This window comes from Neopsephotus bourkii, unplaced genomic scaffold, assembly GCF_033783945.1.
Source record: "Neopsephotus bourkii isolate Nb327-2 ecotype Australia unplaced genomic scaffold, CSIRO-AGI_Nbou_v1 NB_1810, whole genome shotgun sequence".
Classification (NCBI taxonomy): Eukaryota; Metazoa; Chordata; class Aves; order Psittaciformes; family Psittacidae; genus Neopsephotus; species Neopsephotus bourkii.
This window is the reverse complement of record NW_026902283.1, coordinates 618,717-637,821: the sequence shown is the minus strand read 5'-3', so window position 1 is coordinate 637,821 and position 19,105 is coordinate 618,717. Positions and strand designations below refer to the sequence as shown.

The following is a 19,105-nucleotide window of genomic DNA, read 5'->3' as shown; positions in this document are numbered from 1 at the left end:
ACTAGAACGTGGATTGAATAAGAAGGGAGCGGGTTACATGGATTTAAAGGGGAAGATGCTACTTAGAGGTGACTGACCTTCTGGGGCTTCTGTAGTTTCTATACTGTTCACATAAGCACCCAATGTTTAGGAAAGAATGCTGGTAACATAATACAAATGTACAACTTAAGGGTTCAGGTTCTATTCCACATTCTTTCCACATGTTTTGATTCATAACATGGTGCACTACTTAATGAGCATTTGGTAGCAGAGCACTAAAATGGTAACTTTTGGGTGGTTAATTGAACTAAATAGTGAACCTGCTGAAGTTCACCCAAAATTGCAGTCTTCCAGTTTTAACTGTGTTGCAGCAGTATTTCAGCAGTGAGGCTGAAAGTACTCTAGGTTGATGCTTTTCAGGTCTGAATTGTAAGTTACAATTCAAGTTAATTATGTGTATGCTTTATTTTATCAAATGCTCATCAAGAGGTTCCGCATATTATAGGTTAAGCAGGCTGAAGTAAGATAAAGTCCTAATAAACATTTTAAAATTTTATGAACTAATATTGAAATTCCCAAATTATCATAGTTAAATATTTCCCATTTAAATTTTTTAATATTATAGGCCAAATTGCTAATATTTGTTGGAGACTTTCAGTAGTGTTGAAAATATTAAGAACAGCACAGTAATACAATCTTTGCTCATATTTGCTGAATTTTCATTGTGCTGAATTGTTGCTATTTATGATGATTATGATGTAGGGTGTTTAGATGTTATGTAATTTGAAATGCTATATGTAACTCTGCATGACACAACAGAAGGAGGCTCCATCATTGATAACACTTAGGCAAAAGGAAGATAATTAGATTTGCAGGGTTTGTTTTTCTCTAGATGGGTTCAGCTTTGTTTAATTTACTGCAAATACAAGCATCCAAATTCCAAACTAAAGTCATGGAGCCCTCAGATACAGTGTTACAGGTTGTCATCTATCTTGTCTTGATCTTGTGAAAGGCCTCAACTTCAGTTTATGTTTCCTGGATTCTTAAAACGTTTTCCCATGTTTGCTTTACAAATCAGCAGTTACTAAATCCACACATTTGGAGAAGGCTTTGAGGTCACTGATTACAGTTCAGATTATGCTTCTTTCTCTTAGTTTCAGTAAATTACTCACACAAATTTACTGTCGGCAAAATCATTAGCGTGATCCTGTGTCCGCCACTGAAGAAAAGGCTCCCCTAAAGGGTCATGTTACATTGGGGGTGTGCGTGTGTGTTAGTGTGTGAAAAAAAAACATTGTACTTTCTACAATTTCTACATTGCCTTTCCCAGGGCAGTTTCTTGCACGTTTTTAAGCCTGGATTATTAAAATAGGTTGCTAGAGATATTACAGATAGGGTGGTGGTAGTAAGGAAATAGCTCAGATAAATAACTATGAAACTATGGTAGTAACAGGATTAGGGTTGAGCTGGAGAACAGAAAGCTTTCTGCATCTTAGTTAGAATTTCATTGTTAACTTTCCAAAATCAATTGAAAACAAAGAAGACATAGCCATTCTGGTATCTTTTATAATTCTGGTTTTGTTTAATGAAATAACAACACATACGGATTTTCAGTTTCCATTTCTAGGCATATTATTTGTTTTCAAATTACTGTTAATATTATTTTTCATTTCATGTACAGGGTGGTGAAGAATGTACTTCGGATTCTACTTTTTCTTTAAAATGCAAAACAGCGGAAGGCAAACATCTTCTTAAATAGGTTTTGTCTGTATTTAAAAGAAATTGCCAAAATACTTTATAATTGATACATTGTATTATTTTAATTAATAAATCCTCTGTGTTTCACTTAGTTTTCCATAAGGAAATACTATGTTGATTTGGGGATATTGTATGTCTGTGTGAAACAGAACTCCTTTCTGATTTAAGCAAAGATTTTTGTTCAAACATTAGTAGTATGGTACAGCCCATAGTAATTTTACATTACTTTGGTTTTGTCTTTAGGGATTTACTGAGGCAAACTCCTGCTGAAATTAGGGTCAGAATAAGACTATATCACTAATAATACCTAGTTTGGATACAGTGCTTTTCTTTCTATCTTCCAAAGCAGCTTAGGAAGAATGAAATTTTTTTTTATCATTTTGTGAAGTAAGGATGTGAGCTGACATGCTTAGAATTATTCTGCAAACAGGTGAATGACTAAAATAGTTTTGGAGTGCTGTATCCATTAATTCACATAGTTCATCTGATTATTTGGATGGTCTTAGTTTAGTGAATTTGGAGGAGTCTAGTGCCATAAAGAAGCCTTAGTATACAGAAAGAATCTTACCAGAAGCAAATTATTAAATAGTCTCATTTGTGGATATGTTAGCCTGGCAACGAAATACACATTTTAATTATTACATTCCCCTATATGTTAATGTATAGACAGTATAGCTGTGTAGGCCTATCAGAAGTGAAATTGAGCATCTAAACTCTGGTTCAAATTGCCCTGAAATACAGATGTTTTAAAATTCCAGAGTGCTATCCAGATCTGATTTCTTTCCTTTTTTTTTTTTTTTTTTTTTCTTTTCCATGTCTATTTGGAATGGTTGAAATCTTTGTTTCTTAATGCAGTTGAATTTTTGGCTTTTCAGCCAAATTGAACCAAATTACAGCACAGCTGTTAATTTAAATGTTTGAATTAAATCCGATGCAAAATAAACACCAGGTTGTAAGTAGAATCGTCACAGTCTAACACTTTTAATCATAATTTGACAATGTAAACCAGACATGAAACATGAGCAAGTAAATTACATTAATTCTGCTCAACAAAATGAGAATTAAATAGCTGTAAAAGTATATAAGGCAGGATTATGCTAGAAGCACCTTATGCTGTGTCTGTAAGGAACCAATTTTAGGCTTTCACTTTCAAAATCCATGCTGTATTGATGTTTGGATGCATGGTTGATTTAGATGTGAATTTCATTTAATGCTGAATTTTGGCACCTTAATGGCTGGGAGATTTGTAATCTAGTTAGATTTTTCAAGAATCTTTGTGGTGTATCTTCTCTTCTTTCCCTGTTCTAGTTGCTTTTTTTAAACTGTATATTTATTTGTGTATATCTTAATCTGAAAATTTTATCAGATGAGTGGCAAAAGCGAGTGTTTATTCAGAGATTTAAGTAAGTAAATATTTATACTGTTTGCATTTCTTCAACAAAAGATTTGAATCTGAAAACTAAGATTGTTCTATGTTGGCTACGGGTATGCGTTTACATGTGTCAGTATTTCTCCTAAAATGAGGCTCATCAATTTATTAAAGTTTTCATAGAGCAACCCACCAAATAATGCACAATAGCTTAAGCCTAATTTTCAAAAATTGGATGGAAGCTCCAGCAATCATCTGTACTCATTCTTCATCATTTCAGACCATCCTAATTTGGTATTTTGTTAATGGGTTTCTGAAAAGGTACCTTGTTTCTACCAGCCATGAAACAAAATACACTGTATTAATCCTGACAGAATGGCACCAATTGATTTTAAACTTGCAAAAGAATTTTTCGTTATTCAAGAAAAGCTTGTACTTTTGAACTGTTAATGCAGCTGCTAGTGAATAATGTATACATAAATCAATTTATATATGCAGTACAATGTGAGAAACATGAATCTTAGGGTAAAACTGAAAGTTTGTTCCTTTTGGTGTGTATAGAAAAGATAGCCTGGGGCCAGATACTCATTCATTTCCTCTGAGAAAGAATGAGTTTTCAGGGGGGCCACCTATTAACTTTAATTTACTCACACTGTCTTTTCTTTTTTGCTCTTTGTACTTAGGTTCAGGCATAGAATATATACAAGGACTATTTGTAGTATATAATTTCAAGATGCAGTTAAATAAAATAGTAATGACTATCATAAAATAATTTTAAAGATTCTACTATCTTTTAAATTTAAAAAAATACCAAAAAATAGGAAATATCTATAAGCGGGTTGTGAACTCTTTCATGGATCTCAAAGTACTACTACAAAGATTATCAGATTATCATGCAAGTTATCTACTGTAAAAGCACAGCACTTCTGATTCCTTTCTGCATGCATACGTAATCCAAGGGCAACTGAAGCAACTTTCAAGATTTTGAGTATTCAGCCAGCTTTTGGTCATGCCTACTTTATGAATTTCAACCCTTAGATAGTTTTAACAATGAATCTCCAATATCAACAAAACTAGCTTAATTTAAATGAGTAAATGTGCAAAAACAAATGAAAAAATATGGTAGGAAAAAAGAGGATTTGAAAACCTGTGTTTATTTAACACTGAATATAGGCTAAATCAGTTGTGAAATATCAGCTGCAAATCTTAAAAAGCCTAAAGGAATTAATTTAGTGTATAGCTCAGTACTAGACACACATGCGCTGTTTCGGCAAGTGTTACAGAAGAGGAGTGCAAGTAGTCTGAGCTCAGAAACTTTGGTTTTAACTAAAGAAAACAAAAATAATTGTTTCTGTTTCATATTTCAGAATTAGCAATATCCTTTTACTGTGTAATTTTGAGCCAGATAACGACAGTAATGGAGATGGTAGAGCACATCTGAAAACTGCTTTTACAGCCATGCTAAAATATACATGCTAAATCTATACTATAGTTTTACCTCTTCAGTCCATTTCCTAATAGTCTCTATTCAAAACAAATTTGTGTATATGTTTGTGTAGGAGGAGTGAAAGCAATTTGAGGCTTCCATTCTGATCAACTTGCTTCTACCTTCTTTCCTAGGAAGTGTGTAGAGAGCTCTGGTGCCTCAGCAAAAGTAATCGCTGTGTTACCAACAGCATTCCAGCAGCTGAAGGTACTCTTTGCCAAACAGGGAGCATTGAAAAGGGGGTGAGTACAATTAATTTATTGTTTGAAAAAGCAATTTATTGTCACAGGAAGTAGGAACTAGTAAATTAAAGTACTTACATGCTAATATAAGATGTAAACAGATTATTATTTTGGAATACATTTGAATTGTAATGGAAGTGTCAATTATAAATCATGAATTATTTCCCAGTTATTTATACGTGTAATTTAATAAAAGATTTATCCTCACTATAAAATTCTATAGCATGGATCAAAAAAACCCCAACCTGTTAGCTACTCTGTATCTTTTTTTGTGTAATTTTTGTAAGAACTCTTTAGTTTAATCTTCATTAAATTTATAGCACTCTTCCATAAAGAACTCTTACAACTCCAAGTCTGACGTAGACGTTGGATATGTGTAACACAGGTCTAGGGCCTGAACTCTGCACTGTTACCTTTATTCCTTCAGCTGAATCATACAAGCATATAGAAAAAAAATCTTGCCTTAATAAAAGGGTTTTCTAAAAACTCATATTTCAAAGTGACCTTTCTGTTTTGACTTTGAATTATTCTTTTGGTATTCAGTTACACTTACATAACTGTTTAGCTTTAAAGGCCTTCAATGTGGAGTTTAATAAACTCTTCCACCTAACAGGAAGGTACAGAAAGTCTAATTCTATTGTGTCTGTCTGAGCATGTGAATTTTTATTTTAAAACAATGTAGGTATATCAGTAGTTTCAGACAAAGTTCTGAAACTTTTAATAGTAAGAAAAAGTTTCTCAATTACAAAGCCAAATCTATGCACATTTTAAAGAGGGGAGAAAAATATTTTAGTTATGGATTTATAGGACATATACTGGGGGAAAAAAATGAATTCCATAAGCTTTTTTTTTCAAGATAATACATTTTATGCAAGTCTGTGCAAAGTGAAAAATGCTGATTATATAATTTCCAGTAGTGCCTTAGAGTTGCTGCATCTGTCCATAAGATCTAGTACTCTTCCAGATCAGGTGTCAGTAGTCATTTTTAATGCTAGCACAACTAGTTTCAACAAAGATTACACTGCATTTTGATTGCAATCTGATGTTTAAACAAAAAGAATGAAAGCTCTTGAGCAGCTGTCACAGTTTATTAATGCCAGTTGATGGCTTCATTCAGGCCATATGACCTAGCATCGTTTTTGATGGCTTTTCCATGCTGATTTTGGAAATATTGGTAAACCATGTTAAATAAATTAATTGAAGAAGGCATTTTAAAAACCAGACTGCTTAGAGTTAGCCAGTGAAAACAGGGACACCTTTACATTCTACCAAAAATGTTGCCTTTTATAAGAGTAATAGAAAAAAGTGGAAGCCCTACTCTTAAATCAACAGTCTAGGTTTATTTTGGAACCATCACTACTTGTCAGTGACAAGGAAAGATTTACCTCAGTTTATATTTTTAAACTGTGATACAACAGTGAACAAGTTGAGATGCTTTAAGATACCACTGCCTTGTCCACTTGTCCGAGGCTTTAATCAATTTGCTCTCCTCAAACCATCTTTTTCCAGTCATCACTATCGTGGTCCTTACAAGAGGGAAATGAAAGAATCCATATTTTTTTACAGTGGCAAGCTGTTCATGTCTGTTAGCAGAGAATTGTATCTGTAAACTGCAGCTTCAAAGATTCCGTTTAATAATTCCTGATAGCAAAAAAACCTATAATACACAAGGTTTTTCCAAATACTTAGTTCTCTTTGCCATGTGCTAAGGAGAAAATAGCAGGGTACAGTTATTATTATTTTTATTATTATTACATTTATATTGCAGTCATGCCTAAAAGCCACAACCAAATTAGGCCCTACTTTGCTGGTCTCTATCTAAATATATAATAAATGATGTACCCTTCTGTAAAGACCTAGCAAGATCTCAGAGTACTTTATTGTATTTGAAGGGTCAATTTCTGCTTTCAGTTAAACTAATGTAAATACCATGTAACTGTAAACTCAAAACAAGTATGAGGCAATGTGCACTAATATCTTTTTGGCAGAGGTGGGAGGGATTTCTACAATTAAAATGGCCTAACACACCATTATAAAACCTTCTTTCAGTTGCTTATATAAACCTGCCAAACATTTAACTGTCTGGGTTGAAATTTTCCACAGTAGATGTCTGCCTGCTCCTGAAGGATTTTAGAATGTTTTCCATGAAAGTTACTCAGCTGTTTTCTGTGTACAGGGAAAGAGAATAGGGTGGTTTCTTGCTCCTGATGGAACTTGTACATCTGTTCTGTTTCGAAGCTTTAATACATTCATGCTTTGGCGAACGGTTTTATGTATTGGCTGGGTTCAAAAAGGTACACTTTTTCCTAATTTGTAATAATAATTCTAAATATACATGAAGTTTCTCTCTGGTATATACAGAGGTGTGTTTGTAAAGGTAAAGTAACTGATAGATTTTAAAAATATTCTCTGATGAGGAAATGGGGCATGTAAAACAGTAAGACAAAATTGATTGGAATGTTTATTTACTCCGTACTCATTACTTCATTATAACAGATGAGGTTGCTATAGTTTGTGGAGGAAGCATATTTCCATAGTCCCATTAGAAATAATGAAGATTTTGGTAATTTTGAATTACTCTGTCAGAGATTATATCCATCACTGGTTTCTGGTGAAAGATAATTCTCACTAGAAAATAAGGGAAAGACATCAAAATGAGCAGTAAATCCTCAGATTTAACTTTGGTAGAGTAGGAAACACAGCATTTAAGCAGTTTTTGCAGAGAAATGTGGGATGTGCAAGACAATGTTTGCATAACTGAGAAAATTGCAGAGTATAGTGATTTTGCACAGCTTTGGAGAAACAAAATGGGTAGAATGCACCAGCCAGTTATATACAGCCCTGATAGTGTGCCATTAGGATGTTTTGCATGTTGTTTGACATATGTGATATTCTTGTGATTTAACTCTTAAGTGTCTTTCATAACCGATACTGACATGTTTATGTAATAAACATAAATAAATAAAAAGTATTTTAAACTGGATTATACATTTTTTACATAAATTTTTACATAACATTTAGACAGAGCCTTGTGTGACATGGTTTAGTGTGAGGTATCCCTGCCCATGGCAGGGGGATTGGAACTATATGATCTTAAGGTCCTTTCCAACCCTATTCTGTGATTCTGCAATTTTTACTCTTAGAAGCATTTAAATTTTTAGCTTTTGAATTCTGTGTAGCTCACATAAATACTTCGTTCTTCATCATAATGGCACTGTTAGAGGCTTTGTAAAACACTGCTGAATGGATTTATCTATAGTAGCTAAAATTGTGGGCTCACTACAGGACTGCATTGTGTGTTATGCAGACATGCAGTGATAGTCTGGATTTAGGACAAGCTGTATATGGAAGGTACATTCTTCTGATGGATGCCTACTCATTGACATAAACCTCTGATCTGCAAATTTAGATTAAACCCTTCTTTCCTCGTGCAAATCCATGAAACTCTGTGTCTTCGGGGTTTTTGTCTGAAGAAGGTTGTGATGGGTTGACCCTATCCAGCAGCTAAGTCCACCCAGTTGCTTGCCTACTGGCCCCAGGGATGGAGGAGAGAATGAGGAGGGGAAAAGTGAGAAAAATGAATGGGCTGAGATGGACACTAAGTGAAAGAAAAAGCAAACAGGAGATCAAAGGCAGTTGCTCACTACCTCCCACCAGCAGCCTGTTGCCCAGATAGTCTGAGCAGCAGCTACTTTGAAAGCATCCCAACCGCCTGTTTTACTGCTGAGTTTGATTTTTATGGGGTATGATACCCCTGTGGTCGTTTGGGATCAGCTGCCCCTGCTGTGTTCCTTCCTAACCTCTTGCCTACTCCTAGTCTACTCACTTGAGGGGCAGGTTGAGAAACCAGGAGAGCCTTGATGTCATGCAGGCATTGTTGAGCAGTAGCTAAGACATCGTGCGTCATCCACATTGATAACAAACCAAAAACACAGAACCATACTGGCTGCTCTGAGGAAGACTCTGCCCTGGCTATATGTGGTAGAAAAGGCAATGTATGTTGAATTTGGGATTAAAAATGTTATGCCTTATGTTTTCTACAGACACAGGAATGAATTTTTTTTTTTTTTTTTTGTTTCTCTAACTGATAACAGGGAGAGGTTTAGAAACAAATGTGCTGGATTTTAACAGGTGTGTTTTAAAACAGGTACAGCACATACAGAGAAAAAAGAGGTCATGAAAGATAAAACGTGTTTTGGGAGAAGACACAAAAATGGATGTGGCTGGAAAAATAATGCTACAGTTTTCATTTATTAATGTGGAAATAAGGAACTATTGTAACAAGGAAGTACTGTATTAAATGGTAACATGTTCGTATCTATGCAGAAATGTTGCATCTAGGTGTGTCTGCTTATGATAAGCTACAAATTTTAACAGTAACCTGTAATTTTAATGTACACGAAGAGCTAAACACTAACACGTTTGGCAGTCTAGAAGTACCTTTTATTAAAAATGAAATTTCTGATGAAAAAAGGATTTTTTTTTTTTATTTATTTAACACTCTGTACAATCCTTGTTCACATCGGATTTTAGTTTTGGTTTGTTTGTGGTTTTTTTTCCCCTGTCTAATGGCAGTAGGTTAAATTCTATTTTTGATTTCCTTCAGAAAAATCTGGAGTAAATCAGGTCACTGTGGATGGCTGTATTTACTTGTTTGTATATGTCCCACATCGTTGGGACTGAGGTTTTAGGTGAGCCTTAGGGCTTAGAAGAGAAAACGTTGCTTTGATTATTATACTCCTGTATAGGTGTAATGTATAAAGTCGACACTGAGTCTTCCAGTAGTTCTCATGGGTGGACAGGGATATGTGTCTGTCCATGTCTTCTGTTCAAGTCTCAGTGCTTTTTTGTCAATTTCACATGACTGATTTTGGATGCAGAAATTGTCTGGGTTTCTTTTTGGAAAGGGTCAATATTGTGTCTGTTTGGGAAATTCAAGGGAGTTGAACAGCAGATGCCCACCTTTTGGAAGTGAGATGTGCAGATTCAGGTCACAGTAAACCTGTAATTTCCTCTTGTCACCTAAGCCTGCAGTGGTGGGAAAGGGTTATCTAACTGAGCTACTCTCCAGATTCTCAGTGATGCACCAGAATGTTGATTGAACTACGGGCTCCAGGATTGTTTCTGAATGGTTTAATAAAGGTTTCTGACTGAGAATTATAAACTTATTTTAACAATGAGCCATTTGTGGGAATTGTGTGTCTTTTTGTACGTCCAGTATAAGTGACAATATTGCAAAGTTTAAGTTTTTGCATGAGTGAGGTACACATACTCATTTTGTCACTGAACAAGTGGCCACTCACTAGTATATAATAATTTTCTGTACTATGTCTAATACTTTGGCACTACTTTTGTTATGTCTGTAGGGCTAGTGTAAATGAAGTACTGCAACAAATTCTTCTTCCATTGTAACCTCATCCAGGTTTTCTTTTTTAAAATGTAACTGAGTACTTTCTTAAAAATACTGTCGGGGGGGATTTTTCATTTTGCATAATGGAGCCTCTGCGTGAATCCTAAGCAGAGGGTGTTTTACGAAACTAATCTTGGAGATGAAGCTTAGTGTTTAAAGGAATGTAAGCAACTGGGTAAGCAACTTGCAGTTCCTTTAATAAGAAACACTAAGGAGGATGTATGAAGAAAAAAAGAAAAAAGATTTTAAGCTTGCCTTAACTTCTGGTGTGTGATAGGAACCTATAATTCAGGACTTGGTGAAGACAATTAACAAATCACACACACCCTCACCAATGTCTAAACATGGCTAGAAAAAGTAAAATATTACTCATGTTATCTATACAGAGAATGCTAATGCCTATAATTGGTCATTGCTTGACCCTTATATTTTTCTGTCCTGATAACTCTGTCAGCCTGGAAGCTAATTCTGTGGTTTTTTTTGTGAAATCTTTCAGTGGTGTTATCAGGGAGAGTGCGTACCTTTTGGCACTTGGCCCCAGAGCGTAGATGGGGGCTGGGGCCCGTGGTCAATATGGGGAGAGTGCAGCAGGACCTGCGGGGGAGGAGTCTCCTCATCTATAAGACACTGTGACAGTCCAGCGTAAGTAGCTAAAGTAAGCCGGAGCCAACAAAAAGACACATTTGGAAATTATTCAAAACTGTGGTTTCACATGTTATCTGTAAAAATGTTTTGCTAGTTTGCCAGCATTTGTCTTCAAAATTGCAGACAGAAATACTTAAACAGGAGAAGTTCCCTAGACATACTTTTAACTTTTTTAATCTATCTTTTCTACTGTAAAGATAGCTGGATTTTTATTTAGCAATAACCAGAATGGTTTTCTTTCTGCATCTTGCTGTTCATGCAGAGTATATTTAAATTATGTCTTAGATAGATTTCTTTCTTAAAGCATATTACCTCTAATGCTTGCCTAGGATATAAAATAACTGTTGCCAGTTACTTACTAAAATCACAACACAGTATTTCCATACTTTTGCATACAACTGCTTACATATAAAACATACTTAGTAATATTAGGTTGCATACAATACATTTGTATGCTGTCATGTTCATCACTTAGTTGTGACTTCCCACTGACTCTTAAAACAATTCATCAGCTTCACTCCCCTGACACTACTCACAGTTGGTCCATCTACTCTCTCTCAAGAGGGGCCAGCTTCTCTACTACGGTTTGATCTGTTGTGTGTGTCTGTACTTGTCCTGTCATCTGTCCGTTTTCCAGAGTCCTGACCACTGATCCATAATCTGTCAGGTAACTGCTCCTCTCTCTGTCACTACTGCTTCTCAAATGAGGAGTGCTTGCTTGTTTCCATTGCAGTTCTTTGCTAAATGAATCACTGCTTTTTTCTGTTGCTGCTTTTTCTGTTCTGCTTACCTCATCACAGCCATAGGTCTTTGCAGAAGGATAGTTTCATTACTCCGTACTTTGTTCTTATAATGTCCCATAATCACTGTTTCCATCACCATCATTAATTTTTAAGACCACTTTTTTTTGAAGACATTAAGCTTTTGTGCTTCTTTAATAGAAATACATTCTGTGGCATGTATCACTTCTTCCATATCATCTCCTCTCTGTACACCTAAGTTCTTTGTTGCTTGTACCCATGTTTTGCAAGCCAGGCTGCACATAAGCTTTCCAGTGTGCTCTTCAAGACACCAAGGTGCTGTAATGGTATATTACTACTGTGTCAGGTATTCTGTTCACCTCCTCTCATTAGCAATAACTATCAAATCTGGCAAATAGCACTACTTACTGAATGAATTCAATGGCAAAAATTAATCCATATGCATTGGTAACATGTCAGACTATGTTACTGAGAGAATAATAAATTATTTTTCAAAGCAGCATGTAAAAATGGTAGTGGAATATTTGTTCTGAGCATAAGTAATTTCCTGAGATTTTTTTAACTACTCCTGTTACCATGTATATAGGTTAGTATGTTGAAAGGTGATTAAATTTTAAATGTTTAACAGTACATCAAGCAAATGCATTTGTGATGTGTGGGGAAGATAGGAAAAAAATTCCTTTCGTTCGAGGATAGTGTTGCTTGGTTGAATAGCTGTAATGTGAAAAGCAGTATTGATTTTCTTTCTAGTTGATTGTAAATTCTTCTGTTTCTTTATTATAAAACAGACACAGTATTTTCATTTCTGCCTTCAAGTTATGAGCAGAAGAGCTGATGTCTGATTAGTCTTACATTTAAGTCAATGTAAATTGATTATTTGACCTGTGTCAAATCTATCTTTGAAAGATAGATATGAGGTTTTTGAACAGTTCAGGAATTTTAAGGGCCAATATATTATTCAGACTAATAGAAACTTGCTTACCCTGGAGTTTCCTGAACCTTAATGCTGCTTAATTCAAATCAAAATCAGATTTTCAAAAATGCCATCTTTTCTGGCTCCAATATTTAAAAGACATTGTCCCTTCATTTTGTAATATTTTCAGGTGTAATATGAGAAGATTAAAAAAAATTGCTTATCATGCAGCTTTTTTACATATTTCTCAGTTTTACAAAGCAATCAATTTAAAAACAATACCTTTTTAGTATGTTCAAAATACAGTTAAACCATATATGCAAACTAGATGAATCGTCATTATGTGATGATTTTCAGATACCCATTATTGTTTTTATGTGCTCCAATTCAAGTCATTCTACAATTCTTATTAAATAAAATATTTCAAAATTCACTTTAAAACTTCCATATACTTTTAATTTATTTATTTAATATATATCTCTTAGACTTGTGTTTAGACTAATAATGCATATACTAACACATAAATGTGTTTTTCAGGCCTTCAGGTGGAGGCAAATACTGTCTTGGGGAAAGGAAGAGGTATCGCTCTTGTAATACTGATGTAAGTAAATTTTATTACACTATAAAAGTATAATTAACTTGTTCTCTTTAACTTTTAGCAGTAATGGATGCTTCTTTCACTTCAGAAAAGCCTTTAATTCTGCATTTTATTGGCAGAGAGTCCTGTAGGGCACTTGCATATTGCAGGCACCCTATGAGTTCTGCTAAATGTTAGGTTCCTTGGCTCAATGTGATGCCCAGCTGGTGCATTCACATTAAAGACTGGAGTGAGTTCAACATGACCATCAATGTTGAAAGTGATCAAGGAGCATTCCGTGTCAGAACCAAGGTCTCTCGAGCTCAGTGTCTTGTCCCCCAGCAGTGGCCAGTAACTCTGGGTGTCTCTAAATATAACTCTTGAGTTCCACATCATGTCTGAACTATATTAACTGCCACAAATAATGGGTAGGGAAAGGGGGAGTGGCTTTAAACTGAAAGAGGGCAGATTTAGATTAGATACTAGGAAAATATTCTTCACTATCAGTGGTGAGACACTGAAACAAGTTGCCCAGAGAAGCTGTGGATGTCCCATCCCTGGCAATATTCAAAGCCAGATTGGATGGGCTTTGAGCAACCTGGTCTAGTGGTAGGTGTCCTGACCATGGCAGGGGAGTTGGACTACATGAATCCACTTTTAAAGCCTCTTCTTATACCTGTATAACTTCCCATGCCAATGTACTACACAATCACCTTACACAATCTGTGAAAATGTATTTGTGTTTTAAGCTATTTGACAAAACTGCAGGTTTAAAACACACCTGTCTGCTGATTTAAAACACAAATCTTCTGCTTCTTGTAGTAGTAGAATGATCATGCAGTTTTATTTTAGAGCTGAACTAATGAAGTAATGAACCCCATAGAGAGGACGGGGTATAGGCTAAAGGTATAAAATCAAATTGTAAAACGAAATTACAAATTCAGTTGAGTTAAAAATTGAACTAGAAATAGAATACCTGCCAATGAGAAATTTCAGTAGTCAGTTTCCAAGTCAGTAGCACTACAAACATAAACAGGCTTTCATATTATTTCAGCCTCAAATTTGTCTCAATTTTCTTCTTAAATCAAGAAAGTTCCTTTCAGTGGGAGAGTCTGTACCTAAAGGTGTTGTTTCAACTGTTTATCTTTTGTTGACGTTTTTCAGAAAAAAACTCAGTAGCTGATATACTGATTCCTTGAAAAAAAGCCTTGGCTTTTGTGATCATTACTAATCATAAGTTTCAGTTCTGCAGACTTCTCTATGGAGGTTATTATTAAGCTGTATTACAGATTTCCAAATCAAAAATTACTTTCCTATTGCTAATTGCAGCTCCTCAGTTCACACAGCCAAGAAGTGTGTTAGGCCATTTGGCTAGAGTGTTAGATCTTTTGCCACAGTAAAAGAGATTGAAGCTGAACTGCTTGTCCCGTAGGAGCTGTAAAACTTCTGTAATCATAAAGACTTCCAAATTGCAGTGTACCATTCTGAAACTCTGACCATCTTACTTTTTTTTCTGTAAATGTGTATCTTTACACTTGGCTGTCCTTGTGCAATTTTCATTTAATGGGTCCAGCTTATCAGATTTTCTCCTGTAATTAATTTACCTTCCTCTTTATTTTCACTCAGATGGGCTTTTTGTAATTAAAAGACTTCATAAGCAAGATCTTTTTTCATAGTTCCAACTCACAAATGAGGATGTTGAGTAACAATTGAGTGTGTATCGTGTTCTTAACACTTGGTAGGAAATATGCCTACAGGTTTACCAACTGAGAATTCCTTACTGAAATCTGTCAGTCAATAATTAATAAATGTAATATATGGTTTCTTAGAATCATAGAATCATAGAATAGTTAGGGTTGGAAAGGACCTTAAGTTCATGAAGTTCCAACCCCCCTGCCATGGGCAGGGGCACCTCACACTAACCTATGTCACCCAAGGCTCTGTCCAGCTTGGCCTTGAGCACCACCAGGGATGGTGCATTCACTTCCTTGGGCAACCCATTCCAGTGTGTCACCACCCTCACAGTAAAGAACTTCTTCCTTATATCCAATCTAAACTTCCCCTGTTCGAGTTTTAACCTGTTACCCCTTGTGCTATCAATATATTCCCAATAAAGAGTCCCTCTGCAGCAGGCTTATAAGCCCCCTTCAGATACTGGAAGGCTGCTATGAGGTCTCCATGCAGCCTTCTCCAGGCTGAACAGCCCCAACTTTCTCAGCCCCTCTTCATACGGGAGGTGCTCCAGTCCCCTGATCATTCTTGTGGCCCTCCTCTGGACTTGTTCCAGCAGTTCCATGTCCTTTTTATGTTGAGGACTCCAGAACTGCACACAATACTCCAAGTGAGGTCTCGTGAGAGCAGAGTAGAAGACAGGATCACCTCCTTCAACCTGCTGGTCACACTTCTTTTGATGCAGCCCACGATACAATTGGTTTCTGGGCTGCAAGCGCACACTGAATTCGGATGTCGTGTGGGTCAGTGTCAAATGCTTTGCACAAGTCCAGGTAGATGACATCAACTGCTATATCCCTGTCTATCAGTTCCCCTCCTACAGTGGGCCCAAGGTCTTCATTCTCACAGTCCTTCCGTCTGCCTTCCAAGACTTGGGTGGCGTGGTTACAGCCTTTGGCAATGAAGACTGAGGCAAAGAAGTCATTGAGAACCTCAGCCTTCTCCAAATCCAGGGTAGCCAGTTCTCCTGATAGCTTCTGGAGAAGGCCCACATTGTCTCTAGTCTGTCTTCTATTTGCAGTTTGCCTATAGCATCCCTTCCTGTTATCCTTAATATCTTTAGCCAAGTTTAATTCTGATGACCTTAGCTTTCCTTACCTGGTCTCTAGCTTCCCAGACACCATCCCTGTATTCTTCCCAGGCCGCCTGTCCTTGCTTTCACCCTTTCTTCCTCTTAAGTTTCCTAAGTGGCTCCTTATCCACCCAAGGCAGTCTCCTGGCCCTCCTGATGCACTTTCTTCTAGTTGGGATGCAACACTCCTGAGCTTGTAGCAGGTGATCCTTGAATATCAACCAAGAGTCTTGGCCCCCTTTGCCTTCTAGGGCTTTATCCCATGGAACCTTACTAAGCAGGTTCCTGAAGAGGCCAAAGGCTACTCTCTGTTCTTTACTGAATATCTGTTTGTTTCTTTTCAGTCAGGATGTGGTGTGCTGCTAACTTAAGTGCCTTATAAAAATCTAAACATGTTCTATTATTTTTTTAATTTAGCCAGGGATTATAATAGGTTATAGTTGATAAAACTTATACAAAACTCTGATTTGTATGATTTGTGTTTACCTTTCCTTTAAAACTGTATCAGTCAAGTCTCTGCCAGCTTTTCTGTTTCTTTGGGATTGATATCAGGCAAGCTGTAACTAAAATATTCTATTTGTCTATTTCAAATAGTGAGCTGTTTCAGTTTGTACACAGAGTCGAAGATGTGTTAAAAAATTCACATTAGCACACTAGAGCCTTCCTCCATTAACTCTTTGAGGGCTTTTGTGAGATAATTATCCAGGTGTTCTTATTAAAAATATTTATCTTCAACAGATGTTATTTAGCATCTGCCACAGTAACTAGTATGCAAGAAAGTTTATGTAATTGTGCTGCCACAGAAATACACAATTTCTAAATCCTTTTTTAATTACTAAGAATTATAGCTACCTAGTCATATCATTGAAATGTTGTCAGGACTTGTGTTTTTATAATATTTTATTTCTTATTATCAGGCACTTTTCAGACCATTTCATTCTTAGTTGGTTTTGCTTCCTTTATTCTTTCTTTGATTATAACTGAGAGGAAGCTTACAGGCTCACAGAAGGAGCATTTAGAAGGTATCTGAGGAGGCCATTCAGGCTATTCCCTGGCTTGAAGGCAAAATCAGCTGTCATTTAAACTGTTAAGCCATTCTTCTCTGATGGTAAGGCAGCTGATCTGTTTTGAAATGCCTTCTCTCCTGGAGATACCATTAGGATTCTTCAATATCCTTACAGTCAGGACAGTTTTCATAAATTACAGTGTATGTTTTCCCATCCTTTAAGATCCTTACTCTTTTCCCAGTAAGACAGCTGATATCATTCCTCTGTGGGAGCCTTTCCTGTATTTGCAGATCAGTATTATGTCTCTTTTTGGTCTTCTTTGCACTAGATAAATGGTGCCCAAACTTCTGCACAGGATTCTAGCTAAACCCTTTCAGCGATAAAGAATAATAAGATAACTTATTATTGTAAGTGTAACGTAGCTTTTCATCTTAGTGATGGGGTTCTGTATATTCAAGTATTGTGTTTATTTTTCTTACAGGAGTGACACTATTTATTTAGTCTGTGTTGATGTGTAATGAAGTCATTCCTCGAATTGTGCTTGCAGTTATTGTTCCTACTCAAGTGTAGTAATTTGCATCCATTGCTTTATTTTAAACCACTGCTCCAATTTATCAAGTCTTTTAAAATTAAAAGACTCTATTCCAAAATTTTCATTCCCTGCTTATATTCATATTTTAGTCAAGAATTTAAACAAGATATTAGAAGGGAAATTTTGCATTTTATTGTCTAGGTCTTAAAAAGAATTCTTGAACAGTTGCAGACTCAGGCCAGGCAATTTTGAAATGCCATTCTTACAGTGTGACTGAACAATTTTTTTAGCGTATTTTTTGGGGTATGGTTTTCCAGTGCATAAACATTTGTTACTTACAGAAGTTTAAATTTACTGCCTTAATGGTTTTGACGATTGTAGTCTATTTCATTTATAGTAATATTTAGGGTTCTACATAGCTAAGAATTGCTGAGATTAGTAGATTTTTGTTTCAAGATTTATCACAGTCCTTAGCGCCTGACATTTTTAATGTTTGATTAATGTGAGCGTTGAGAGCATGAAATTCTATCATAGTTTTTATGAAAAACATGTTGTTTGTACCTCTTTTCTGTTGAAGTTTTTTCTTGCAATGTTGACGTTCATTGCCCATCTGTAATTTTCAATGTATCACTCACTAAAGCTCCTATTATTTTTGACTTGACTTTGTTTTTCTTTCCGAGATGAGAAAGTTGCCTTCTTTTGACCATGTTAACTATTTTAATTCTTTGGAAACAACACACACACACTTAGTAACTTTGTTTCTCATCAAACATTTCTAAAGCTATATATGACTTCTTAATTCAAAAGGCACCTGCTAATGGAAAAATTGAGGTCAGCAGCAAAGAACATTAGCTAATGAATTCTGGAAACAAAAGGGTGGTAGAAAGAAACACACTGATCAGAAACTTATTTTCTACCACCAACCACAATACTTCTAGTAAAAGTATGTCTTTTTCCAATCAAAGTACTTTTAATAAAACAAAACAAAAAAAGGGTGATAGTCTTGCAAGGCATATAATTCCTCAGTTAAAATAACTCATTTTCTGATTTAAAATAAGTATAGGATGTGAAATGTAATTTGGTATACATCTAAAACTGTAAGAGCTTTTTCATTTTTTATATACATTAAGAAACTCATTTTGCTTAAAAATTCTGTGAAGGGTTTATCTATATGAAAGTAAGTGTGCATACATACCTTTAAAAGATTCTTGTTCTTCAGGCTCTTACTAGACTGTAGGAAGTGGATTTTGTTGGTTCCTTCCTTTTTGCATACATTCACAGATACTGTTCATTGCTTTAAAAATTTTAATATTTTCAAGCCAATTTTTTCTAAAATGCATTCATTAGAGGAGCTACATCATGGAATCCTGGAACAGTACCTGAGTTTCAACTGTCACCCTCCTGGCTGTGTTTTGCATCTTCTGTGAGGTGTACTATAGTCCTTTTTTAACAGGAAATATAGGAAGTTCAATTACTGAAGTCTGCCTGACTTTAAGCTCCAAGTGTCTGTGCTGGTTCAATGATTTTTCAGCACTTTTTAGGTAAATTATTTTTTATTCAGTCTTAACATTTTTTATGTTCTCATAACATGAAATCCAAGTTTAATTATTTCATAATTTTCTT

The 19,105-nt window shown here is 35.6% G+C and overlaps 1 protein-coding gene across 3 annotated transcripts in view; it reads left to right on the top strand.

Annotated features, from left to right (window-relative positions):
- The window catches only part of ADAMTS6 (ADAM metallopeptidase with thrombospondin type 1 motif 6), a 149,332-nt gene that overhangs the window by 83,740 nt on the left and 46,487 nt on the right, over positions 1-19,105 (top strand). For all 3 annotated transcript variants that reach the window (XM_061342659.1, XM_061342657.1, XM_061342658.1), the window contains exons 12-14: positions 4,727-4,834; positions 10,741-10,886; positions 13,101-13,164. In XM_061342659.1, the coding sequence (XP_061198643.1) occupies positions 4,727-4,834; positions 10,741-10,886; positions 13,101-13,164 (318 nt within the window). The remainder of the gene's footprint in view (positions 1-4,726; positions 4,835-10,740; positions 10,887-13,100; positions 13,165-19,105) is intronic.